An 11,881-nucleotide genomic window follows, 5' to 3' on the forward strand; every position below is an offset into this window, starting at 1 on the left:
AGGGGGGAGAAAAAATGAATAATACATTTTGTGTGTGAGAGAGAGGCGGGGAGGTGGAACAGGCGGCAGCGGCGGCGGCAGCAGCTCAGCAGCAGCAGCGTGAGCGCGGTGGAGAAAAGGAGGACTCGGCGAAGTGTGTGTGGAGCGGAGGGAGGCGGAGGACCAGGCGGAGTGCGGAGAGGGGGAGGGGAGGGGAGGGTGGCGCGCGGGGAGGGGGAGGCGGCCGAGCCGCGGGATTGGGTCACAGGGAGGCTGACGGGCTCCGACTACACCGACACTAATTCCCAGGCCACCCTTAAGGAATGAGGAGCCCCACGTGATCCTGGCGGGGCGGGCGAACTCTGAGCCATTTTGGGGACGGTGTCAGTTTCCACTGTGTGCCTTTCAGCGTTGCATTTTCCACCAGCAGCCAGCAGCCCCCTCCTCGCCCGCCACTCTCCCTCCTCTCCTTTGGCTCCCTCCACAACTATGAAATAATCACAATTATTATTTTTTCCCCTAAAGGAAAAAAAAGGAGGAGGAGTGGGAAGGAGGGAGGGAGGAAGAGCCTCCCTCTCCGAGGGGCCGAGGGGGAAAAGCACAGCAGAGGGGGAAAGAGATTGCGAGGCGAGTGGGTGAAGGGGTGGGGGGGAAGCCGAGGAAGAAAAGAAAGAGCGCAAGAGACAATGGGCTGGCGGAGGAGGAGAGGCAAACCATCCGGATTAGAAAGATTTTGAGATCCCAGCACTGGAGCTACGCATTCAGAAGGAGGTGGGGAGAGGCAGAAAGAGAGGAGGCGAGGGAGAGCGAGGGCTGCCGGGGGGGGAGGCAGAGCCAACTCCTGGGGCGGCGCAGGGATCCGAGGGAGGGGGGCTCCGTGGCGGAGAGGAGCCCGGCTGCGGGGGAGCGAGCATGAGCTGAGCTGAGCTGAGCTGAGCTGAGCTGAGCTGAGCGCGGCGGCGGCGGCGGCGGCGGCAGCAGCGGCGGCGGCAGCCCTACGCTCATAGCAATTGACAGCGTCTGCAGTTCATTTCAAGATGGCCGCTTGGCTCACATTCATTTTCTGCTGAGCGACTTTTAACTTTCATTGTCTTTCGGGGCGGTCCGGATCGTCGCCCGCCGGCTCCTTCTCGCGGGTACGTATCCCCGGGCGCGGCTGCCCGCCGGGGGCCGAGGGGCGGCGGGGCCTGGGAGGCGGTTTTGGGGGACTGCGAAGGGGTGCCAGCCTTGCTAGGTGTCCCCGGGCTCTCGGTGTGGGGAAAGCGCTGACAGGCTGCTCCATCTCCGCGCTCGCTCGCCTGCCTCCGCGCCCGCGCGCCCTCGCTCGCCCGCCCGCCCGCTCCGCGCAGGGACCCCGAGAGGCGAGGCGGCGGCGGCGGCAGCGGCCCGTGCACTGGCTCGGGCGACGCCCCCCCTCCGGCGGATTTCGGTTCCTTTCCTCCCTCGGCTCGCTGCTAGCCCCTTCCTGGGCACATGGCCCCGCAGGAGGATATTTCTATTTTCAGCCCCTGCTCGCCAATCTCTCTGGGGCTCCTTTGTTTAAATGCAGATTTCGATTGAACGCGGACGGTGCATGAAACCTGGCGCTGCCTGGGTCAGGGGACGGCGGCTGCCTCGCCAAGAAGCGCCTCGCAGGGGGTTTCAGGAGCCCCGCAGAGCACCCATCTTATAGGGATGGGTCCCCCCCGAGGGGGAGATCCCGCCGGGGGGCTCTTTTCGCTCAGGAGGGCTCTCCGAGGAATTTTATTAACTTAAGTTTGGCAGACCCCAGTGTGGGACTGGATGGCTCGTAAGATGGCGGTTCTCGCTCAGCTTGCAGTTGGGCGCTTTTTCTCATGTGTGCGTAAAATGTTAAAGTTTCTGCGCTTTGGGGACGGGAGGGCAAAGCTGAGAAATTAACTTCGGGGGCACAGAGGTTTTTGCGTTAATGGGAGTTTGCCATGTGCAGACGGAAGAGATTTGGGGAAGCTGAGGGGATGGAACTTGCAGGATCTTCCAGCGCGGCTTTCTTTTTATCTAACTGGTTTTCTAGCCCCTTGTCCCTCAGTCCTTCCAAGCTGGGTCAAGGCAAGTTTAGTGGCAACGACTTGCTAGTAAGCGAGGTGTGAAGGTTTTGCTCCTAGCGCGAGAAACAGAACACACGTCCACCTAACCTAGCTTGGCCTAACCTAGCTTGACAGGATAGTCCTGGCAAAAAGAGTTCAGCTCTTGCTGGTTGCACGTTTGGAAGGAAATAAGTCGGTGCCATCACATCCTACGGGTAAAATCCCCCTTTGCCCCCAAACCTGGGAGAGATAGACATGTGGTCAGAACACCTCCATGGCGTTCGTTGAACCTCTAACATTTTTATTGCCTCCAGAACTGAGGAGCACAAGACGCAGCTAAGTACTGGGGGAGAGTTTGTTTGGAAAAGACCCTCCAAGGACGAGGAACAGGCTCTGGAAATATAATATGGGGCGGGAGGAGAATGGGATGCGTTCGTATGTGTAAGGGAATACTTTTGCTGGAAGTTGGCGGATTCTGCGTGTAGCCTCTTAACCTTTAACAAGTTTGGACACCGTGCTGGCTGGGAAGGAACGAGATTTTGTGGTAGCAAGAGACCAGCTGGAGATTCCCATTTGTTACTTTTAGGACCTTGGCTCTAAAGGAGGAGGATTTCTGCCACTCAGCACATTAATTTCTTCCCTGGAAGCCGCTTCCCTCCTGCACTTAAAGATGGATTTCAGCCAGATATTGGGAAGAGGGAGCACGTATCTTATTAGCAACACATGTGGGCATACATGCCTTCCAGAATCGGTTTTCAATCGATTGATTGATCGCCATCAGGATTTAGGTCTGTTGTAAGAATTCTAAGGTCTCAAATACATGGCAGGTGAAGGAAGGGCTATCTGCCTGTGTGGCTGTTGGTACAAAGGGTGCAGCTCTGCTCCATCGAGGCTTACCTGGTCTTTGGGTCGACTCCGCTCCCTTTTCAGCTGCCGGCGCAGATGCTTTGTGATCATTCACAGGGTGCCGTGAGCCTTCATAGCTAGGGCTTGCCCCTGTATTTTGAGGTAACCCGAGCATGGCCTCCAAGCTGGCTGTCATAGCAAGCTTCCCCTTCCCCTTGTTTGCACTGTTGAAGACGTGCCTGGTGAAAGAGAGAGCGCCTGGAATAAAATATATTCGCTCGTGTTAAAGGTCAGCGTTTCTTGACTGTATGCACGCCGATCTTAACATAAGAAGGGGGCGGGGAATGAGAAGTTGAAGCTCCCCTCCTGGAGAAGGTGGCGCGTTTGGGAGTGAAATGCTATTTATGTTTACGGGCGCAGTGCAAACTGTGTGTGAACAGAAAGGGGGGTTCGTGTGCGCACGTGTGTGCTGGCTGGCGTCTTTTGCTGTTGTTCTTCGGTTCAGTTTGCTGGTTTTCAGACCCCGGATTTCAGAGATAGCTTCGACCATGCCCTGGGGAAGAAGGCTAACTTGGGTCATAAATAATATGCGGCTAAGGGAAAGAGCTTCGACCAGGCAAGCTTCACGGCTGTTGGGAGTTTTCTTTCAGTTAGGGAGTCTTTTGTGAAATAAAACATGTTCCTCCTCTCTTCCGAAAGATTGGGCTGCTTCAGTGGGTCTCAATGCTGGAGAAGAATTGTAAGGCGGCCGATTAAAACAGCCAGCTACTTGCCCCAGTTGTGAGATATTTAGGGTTTCCTTCACGAATAAAATGAGGGCAGGAGAGACTGGTTGAGGTTACCTCAAGAAGGAGTCTTCCTTCTGGCTGAGGGCATGGAAGAAAATCGCGGGCAAGAAGCCAAGAGCCGAGGCTAGCGAGATTCAAAAACTCCAGGCTGCTCCTTTGTTGATACTGTTGGAAAGATCTTGGAAAATCCGCACACAATGCATGGGAGCGCCCAGCCTCGCTGCCACCCTCGAGTTTAAGGCCAAGGCTAGCGCCTCTGCCCCGGGCCTTCTTCCCCTTGGGGAATTGCGTGTTTGTGTGTGTGTGTGAAAGAGAAACATTTCCCCCCTGGTACAGCGTTTGCTTCCCTCTCCCCAGAGAAGGAGCTGCTTGCTTGCTCAGGTTGTCTGTCTCTGCTGCTGCCAGTCCCATCTCCTCCTTCCTACGCGCACCACGAGGGCTTTTGCTCTTTCCTTGGACAAGTTCGGCTGGGATTGCGGGCTCCTTGCAGGGAAGGTTTTCGCCTTGATTGCGAGGGCATCTGCTGAGATCCAGGGACTTTAACCTGGGCTCCGGGGCGGCAGGCGTCTTTCCCTCCTGCCCGGCTGTCTCTGGAGCTGGTGGCACCGTAAATTGCTCTAGTTCAGCAACCTCTGGAAATGACACTCCGGCCGCTGTGCTGGTCTGGGACGAGGTGTGGATTGAGATGCTTGGCTGGGGTGCCGCCCGTCCCCGCCAGAGACGGTCCAACTTTGAGCCCAGTCCCGGCGCAGACACGGCTCGTTGGAGATGGCAGGAAACCGGAGGCTGAGCTGCTGCCGCTTCCTTGCCCGGGCTGAGTCGACGTGGATGGAGGCCCCTGCGAGGAGCTGCCGAAAGGGCCGGGAGGAGCCTCTCTACTCGGCCTGGCGCACACCCCGGCGCTGGCTCAGGCCGCCCCAGAGGCCTCCCCCTCCAGCGCCACTGTTGGCCTCCTGCCCGGCCCCTCGGCGGCGGAGGGGAAGGAGAGGAAAGGACCCCCTTTCCCGGCCCCCGCCACGCCCCCTGCGCCTTTTCCTGAAGCTGCACCCCGCCCCCCCATACACACACCCGTGTCCTCTTCTGCCCACCCCCCTCCCCTCCTGTGTGCGGCACACCTAGACCCTCGCTGCTCGCAGGACTCTCTCGGGCCACCTTCCTGGGCGCACTTTCTCTCCCTCTTTCCTGCCTACCTTTCTCCGCCACCCCCTTCTATTCCCTCTTTCTCTCCCCCCTCCCCCTCCTCCTGGTGCTGCGCTCCGGGCGGTGGCAGGATGCCAAGTGTAAGTGTAAGTTGCTATAGCAACCCCCTCCATAGCGCGGTTCCGAAGGCGCCGCCGTCCCGAGCCTGTTGGGCTGGCGGCAGCGAGGCAAGCGGAGCCAGGCGACGCGGGAGAAGCGGCGGCGGCAGAGCACAGTTCCGCCGCGGCCCGGTCCTCTCCTGCCCGCTTCACCTTGCCCAGCCTCGCCAATGCCCAACGGCCCTGGTGCCAAGGTACAAGGCGAGCCCCCAGGCGGGCGGGCGAGCAGCCCCCTCCCTCTCTCCACTTCTTCTTTCTTCTTCTTCCTTCTCCTCCTCCTTCGCCCCCTCCCCTCCTCCCCCCTCGCCGGAAATGCCCAGGGCAGCGTCCGCAGCTGCACCGGGATCCGGCGCCTCCTCCTCGCCTCTCCCCCGGCCGCGATCCTCAGCTCCGGCAAGCGCCACCGGCGTGCCTCACCCGCCGCGGGAGAAGGGCCCCGAGAAGCCCCGGCACCGGCGCCTTTCCAGGACCCGCCGCTGCGCCAGGCCAGGCGGGCAGGTGGGCACTGGGCAGAGCAGCAGCCCCTGCCCGGCGCAGACCGCGAGGGTGGCCCCCGGCAGACACTTCCCTGCGCCCGGGCCTCCCGCTTTGCATTACAGTTCCTGCCTTGGCAGCTTCCCGCCGCAGCCGCCTTCCGAGTTACATTTCCGAGGTTTCTTCTTCTTCTCCTTGAGGAGGGGCCCGGCGAGCGGGAGGCAGGGGACTGCCTTGCAAGCTAGGAGGGGTCAGAAGGGGGAGTGGAGGTTGTGTGCGCCTCGGAGACTTAAACGGCCCTCCTGTGTGTGTGCCTTTCAGAGCTGCAAAAATGCATCGCACCACCCGCATCAAAATCACGGAGCTAAACCCCCACCTCATGTGCGTGCTCTGCGGAGGGTACTTCATCGATGCGACCACCATCATCGAGTGTCTGCACTCCTGTAAGTACCGTCCGGCTTCACACGTGCCATTAGCCCTCCAAGGACGCAGAAGAAGGCTCTGGGCTAGCGACCGCCCACCCCCGCCAGCCTCTGATCCCTCCCAATAAAGGTCTGCTCCCATTTACGTGCGGTTGCCAGTGGCTCCATAGTCTTGTAAACATGCCCTATATATCTTTAAGTGACTCCCTCCGGCTCTTTGCAGCTCCTTCGAGATTTTGCCCCCTATCCAAATAATGGTTATCTTTGCTTCGTGGCTCCGGGATTACTTCTTTTAATAGTTGAAAACCTCGCCTCGACCGCTGATCAAATTATTTCCTCTTCTTCTCTCTCCCCTCTCTCTCTCTCTCTCTCTCTCTCTCTCTCTCTCTCTCTCTCTCTCTCTCTCTCTCTCTCTCTCTCTCTCTGTTTTCTTATAGTTTGTAAGACGTGTATCGTGCGCTACTTGGAGACCAGCAAGTATTGCCCTATTTGCGATGTCCAAGTTCACAAAACCAGACCCCTTTTAAATATAAGGTAGGCGAGAGACAACTGATCTGCTGTGTTTCATGTCAGGTGATAAGTTAAGAGCGTAGCGACGCTTGCGCGCTTCTTTGGATTGCGACCTCTTCATCACATGTTGGAATCTGGCTGGAGATGTCAGTTTGCAAACTGAAGTTCATGTGTGAAGGTGGAGCTGGCATTTAAGTCCTGTTGCTCCTTGAATTCCCTCCAAACCCAAACCCCACCTTCTTATATGCTTACGGTTACTTACTTTATTCTTGCCTTGCCGTGCCTGACCAAACTGCAAATTATTGTCAGTTCCTGCCAACCCACCCCCCTCATATATTGTGCTGGTGGAGAAAGGCAAAAGTTAGATTAATTTCATAAGTTCTCCTTATTTAGCTGCATCACCCTTTGCTGTTTAGGGGTGGCATCTCTTGATTAGCTGCATACGTTTTAGACAGTAGCTAGAGTAACACTGTGGCAAGTAGGTTTCTGTAGACAGAATTGTTCCCCACCTAGGCAGGTAATTATCTGGTGTAAAAGACTTCTGTCTAAACCATTTTTAAAAGTTGTGGGAATTTGGGCTGACCTTTTGAATCTGTTAGAAAATACTCATTTTTTGCTTTGGAAAGTGAGGTGCCCTTTGGATTTTAATATTGGCACCCTTCTAAATTTGAGTGTCCTGGGATTTTATATTTCAGATCTGATAAAACTCTCCAAGACATTGTCTACAAGTTAGTGCCAGGCCTTTTCAAAAGTAAGTAAGCCCTTCTTGTATTAAGTGACCACCACAAGCACTATATTGTGTGAAAGCCAGAGTATACTAAATGACAAATGTGTGTTCCCACTCAGATGAAATGAAAAGAAGAAGAGACTTTTACGCTGCTCATCCGTCTGCTGATGGTAAAAGCTTCAATATCCTTCTTTTGTAGACATAAAACTGTCCTCTTACTCAAAAGCTAAGGTTGTTAAAACATTTCCCCATCTATTATTCCCCTAACATTTCAGTGACAAAATACAGCATAATTAATTTAAAGGTTTTTAATACATGCTACAGAGAGTTATCTCAGTATTTGCAGAAGTAATCTTAGCTGTGAGAGAGATTCCCCTCTTGATGAGGTTTGTTCTCATTCGAATTTAAAGATGTAAATGACTGTGGAAATTTCTGTGCAGCTGCCAATGGCTCTAATGAAGACAGGGGCGAAGTTGCAGATGAAGACAAAAGGATTATAACAGATGATGAGATAATAAGCTTATCCATAGAGTTCTTTGACCAAAATAGGCAAGTTGTGAACACAATAATTTACTTTTATCTGCACATTCTTAGATAGCTGTTCTTTGTTATAATTGTATCACTCTTCTTTCCAGACTGGAACGGAAAGGAAATAAAGAGAAAGAGAAACCCAAAGAGGAGGTAAATAACTTTTACTTTCTTTGGAATTTACCAGACCCCTTCTTTAGAAAGTAGTTTAGATTATTTGTTTGCCCCAGCTAGATTAATAGTTATTTTTATCCCCCCTAAAGAAATTAACACTGCAGGCAGCTATTGTACAGACATTTATTGTTTCTTCTTGGCAACTAAAATTAAAAGGGAACTGATTGATGGTTCAAAAACTTTTGTTTCCTTCTAGTTTTCTTTACCCGATTTTTTTTTTGGAGAAGGAAACTTGACATATATTGTAAACAAACCCTGGGAAATGTATGTTACTACATTTTGACTCTTATTAACTGTTCTGCATTTTTGTTATTTTAATTTAGCAATTAGCTTCTAGTTTCCAGCTATGCTTATGTATCTCTACTACATATACACTGAATTCTTAACTATATGCATTATTTTCTCCCCCTAATCAAACACTCTTACCAGGTGAATGACAAAAGATATTTGCGCTGCCCTGCAGCTATGACTGTAATGCATCTGAGGAAGTTTCTCAGGAGCAAAATGGACATACCCAATACTTTTCAGGTACATTTTTTTGTTTATTAAAGGGGTGATAGTGGTAGAAGTTCCAGTAAAATCTGGGCTCCTGGCATTTAATTTAAATGAATGCTTTTTACTTAAAAATGTATTGACACAAACTTACCAAGCAACACACTGTACCATGTAAGCTAGTGGTTTGCTTTGGTTTATATACCTAAAACAAGCTGTTAATGTAGTCCTCTATTTTCAGAAACCAGAGAATCAGATAAGTATGCCCCAGTGTTTTGCTCTGTGCTGTCAGATCACAGGTTGCTTTGTCCTTGAAGATCAGAGTCTGCACAGCATTTTTCATGCTAAGGTTGCTCAATAAGCCTTTGCCTGATGGCTTTTGTGTCTGGGTTATTTAAAAAAAAACAGCAATCACCAAAAATCTTAAATAAAATACTTGAAATATTGGCTCCTTAAGGGCCGATCAGCAATCCCACTAAAGCCTAGGACTCAGGAAAGACAAATTCCTCCATCCCAACAAATGTAAGTCTAAGTACTGTACCTGGATTAAAATCTTTGGTTTATTTGGGTCAACGGTCTTAACTCTTACAGTGTCATTTAAATTTGGAGCCAGGTGAATATTTCTTTGGCGTGCATGTTGCTGCTGTTGCTTCCTTCCCACCTATGGAAAACGAAGCTCAATTGCATCTCTTCCCATAGATCGACGTCATGTATGAAGAGGAGCCCTTGAAGGACTACTACACGCTCATGGATATTGCCTATATTTACACTTGGAGAAGGGTAAATAGTGCACGGGGGGGGGGGGAGGCTTGGAAGCCCCTGCCTTGAGCGAGGTGGCGGACCGATGGGGAAGAACCGCCTAGTTTGAGGACGCCCTCCTCTTATTTTATTTTTTTTTAATTGCAGAACGGCCCCCTCCCTTTGAAGTACCGGGTGCGACCAACTTGCAAGAGGATGAAGATCGGCTGCCACCAGCAGGATGGGCTGAACCACAGCGGGGAGCTGGAAAGTGACTCTGGGAGCGAGAAGGCGAGCAGCCCTGCGGGAGGCGGCACCCCGTCCACTTCCTCCTGCTTGCTCAGCCCCGGCACCCCGGTGCAGTCCCCGCACCCCCAGTTCCCTCACATCTCTAGTACTATGAACGGAACCAGCGGCAGCAACCACCACTCCTCCTCCTCCTTCAGCAACAGAGCCAGGAAAGCCTCCGTCAACGGCTCTTCTGCCACGTCTTCGGGTTGACGCGTCGAGCGCCTCTGGGACTCCGAAAGCTCCACCGTCTCTTTTAGAGCCGCTCTGTCCTGTCCTTCTCCTTCTCTCCGTGCCACTCAGCTTTATAGATGCTATTCCCTCGTGTGACTGTCCTCCGAATTGCTTTAAGAAGTGAGAGGAATGATAAGCGGAATCTCCCACACGAACCTTAGATATGGGAACTTTTGGATATTAAAACGAACCTTGGATGTTGTTAAAACAGGGGGACTTGAGCTATGAGCGTCTCCTATGGACCGTGGATTTAAAAAGAGGAGGAGGAGGAGGAGAGGTGTTTCTTAAGGACTAGCAACGCGAAACAAGGTATAAACCCGGATGAACTATAGAGGAAGAGGCATGTTTTTTTTGTTTTGTTTTTGCCACATCCTTCGTGGTTTGGACGGGATTCTCTGGAAAATGGATGCATATCAATAATGGGATCTAGTTTTTGCTAATCCAGCCTAACTTCTACGTTTAAGATCTCCTCCGTTGTCAATCGTTATTTCACTGTTTTGTAAAACTGCAGAAAGCAAGTGGATTTCCCCGCCACCCCACATCTTAATATTCCTCAACAAAACCGGATTGGAGAAAAAATGCATAGAAGAACTATGCATCTATGTAGCCATGTCACTGTGAACAACAATTTCCTGCTTTATTAGCCAGTTTTATTTTATTTTCTTTAAAAATGTGTTTCACCCATATCTTGCCTACTGCAGCACAGAAAGGATTTAAGAACTGGGGGAAGGGGGGGAAGGGGGGCGAGAAAAGAAAAACCACAGAACAAGAAAAAAATATATTATTTCACGTTTTACAACCTGTATGCCTGAAGGCGAGTATTGCCCTTTATTTCACTGGCTTGTTTAAAGACGGAAAAACAAACGAGGGGGGGGGTCACACTTTTTGGAGGGTAAGAATCAGGTGGCATTTTGCATTTGTGCAACATTGCCATGTTCTTATTTGACAAATCAGGAAGCAGTATTGTATGATATATTTATAAATATTATAAAGAGAATATTGTGTTTCTCGCACTCTCGACGCGGTGGTTCCGTTTCCCTGGCTAGTTCGACCCTTGGTGACGCCTCTTCTTAGCTCCTTGCTGAGGAAGCAAATACCAGCTTTTCCCCCTAGTGACGCTTGAAGGCTGCAGGGTCGCAGGGAGCAAGCTCAAACCGCGGTTAACCCGGAAGCAATTGGCCATCTCGAACGGGTTTTAAGGGCTTTGTCCTGTTCCAAGTAATACTGTATTTCATTTCATTTATTACTTTTTACATAATGTGATTTATTGTTCCAACGGTGCAGTGGGAAAGGATTCAGGAGAGCAAGAGTCGACGCCAGGAAAACGAGGGCGCATTAACTATTTCATTAAATTTTATTATTTGGTGTGATGGGTTTGTGTTTCCACCTTTGAAATATATTTAAAAAGCACAGGAAATCACACAAGAAGCCATAAGATATGCGGGAATCTATTTGATTAAGTTGTTCTTTCTTAAGAAATCAGCAAGTTGCTGGATGAAGGCTTTTAGTCTAAATTTGTTTTAATATATATATATATATCTGTATGTATGTATATGGTACAGTACTAATTTGGTTAAAAATGAACAGGTACTCTGATATTTCCAATAAGCTGCGGGGAATCCCTTCTCAAGGCTGGCCTCTGAAGGCGTTGCGTTTGGGAAAAGAAGGACTGTTTAAAAAGTTAAGCGTTGTGAAGAGCCCCCTAATACTTTTCAGTTTGTGCTTTGCTTTTGGTCAAACTTGTGTGTGCGCGTGTGTGTGTTCTTCACTCACCAGTTACGCATTCGTGAGGGTGGTTATCCTATATGACTATTGTTTTCATGTTTGTACGGGGAAATTGTAGCTAAACATTTCATTGTCTCCAGTCTGCGAAAGAAGCACAAATTCTATTGCTTTGTCTTGCTTACGGTCATTAAATCATTACTTTTGCATATACCCCGTTGCTACTTCTTGTGACGTTAAATAGTCAATGTTTAATTGTATTATTAACTTTCGAGTGTCTCCAAAAAGGGATCCGGAGATCATGCTCCCCGGATTTAACACTCAAAGTTTAACATTCGGCTTAACTATATGGAACTTGCAGCCTATAAAGCTTGTAGTCCTATACACACGCTTTCCTGGGAGACAGCGCCATTGAATTGAGCGTTCATAGGATCACACTGTTACTTTGCTGAAAGATCAATGGAAAGCAAAGGGACTTCCTTCCTTCCTTCCTTCCTTCCTTCCTTCCTTCCTTCCTTCCTTCCTTCCTTCCTTCCTTCCTTCCTGGTAAAAGTAGTTTGGATTGGGTTGTGATCGATTGTAGTCCTTCAACTGCTAATGTAAATGTGATTAATTT

The 11,881-nt window shown here is 50.7% G+C and overlaps 1 protein-coding gene across 3 annotated transcripts; it reads left to right on the plus strand.

Annotated features, from left to right (window-relative positions):
* Positions 1-507: 507 nt before the first annotated feature.
* On the plus strand, positions 508-11,476 carry BMI1 (BMI1 proto-oncogene, polycomb ring finger). Of its 3 annotated transcripts, none has more exons than XM_035129642.2 (10): positions 508-750; positions 5,752-5,873; positions 6,290-6,386; positions 7,058-7,113; positions 7,209-7,259; positions 7,530-7,638; positions 7,725-7,770; positions 8,221-8,319; positions 8,983-9,063; positions 9,190-11,476. In XM_035129642.2, exons 2-10 carry the CDS (start codon positions 5,762-5,764, stop codon positions 9,520-9,522), a joined length of 984 nt encoding a protein of 327 aa, XP_034985533.1. In that variant the 5' UTR covers positions 508-750; positions 5,752-5,761; the 3' UTR covers positions 9,523-11,476. The 3 variants fall into 3 exon arrangements, with proteins under 3 accessions (XP_034985533.1, XP_034985532.1, XP_060136804.1); XM_035129641.2 differs by lacking the exon at positions 508-750 and adding an exon at positions 961-1,115; XM_060280821.1 differs by lacking the exon at positions 508-750 and adding an exon at positions 1,172-5,150.
* The last annotated feature ends 405 nt before the right edge of the window (positions 11,477-11,881 follow it).

The sequence above is a fragment of the Zootoca vivipara genome, chromosome 12 (assembly GCF_963506605.1).
Source record: "Zootoca vivipara chromosome 12, rZooViv1.1, whole genome shotgun sequence".
Classification (NCBI taxonomy): Eukaryota; Metazoa; Chordata; class Lepidosauria; order Squamata; family Lacertidae; genus Zootoca; species Zootoca vivipara.

Excerpts from the sequence above, each read along its gene's own strand:
- BMI1 (XM_060280821.1), top strand. The coding sequence starts at position 4,930 with ATGCCAAGTGTAAGTGTAAGTTGCTATAGCAACCCCCTCCATAGCGCG. Across the intron at positions 5,874-6,289 it reads CATCGAGTGTCTGCACTCCT|TTTGTAAGACGTGTATCGTG; the intron begins GTAAGTACCGTC and ends GTTTTCTTATAG. Across the intron at positions 6,387-7,057 it reads AGACCCCTTTTAAATATAAG|ATCTGATAAAACTCTCCAAG; the intron begins GTAGGCGAGAGA and ends TTTATATTTCAG.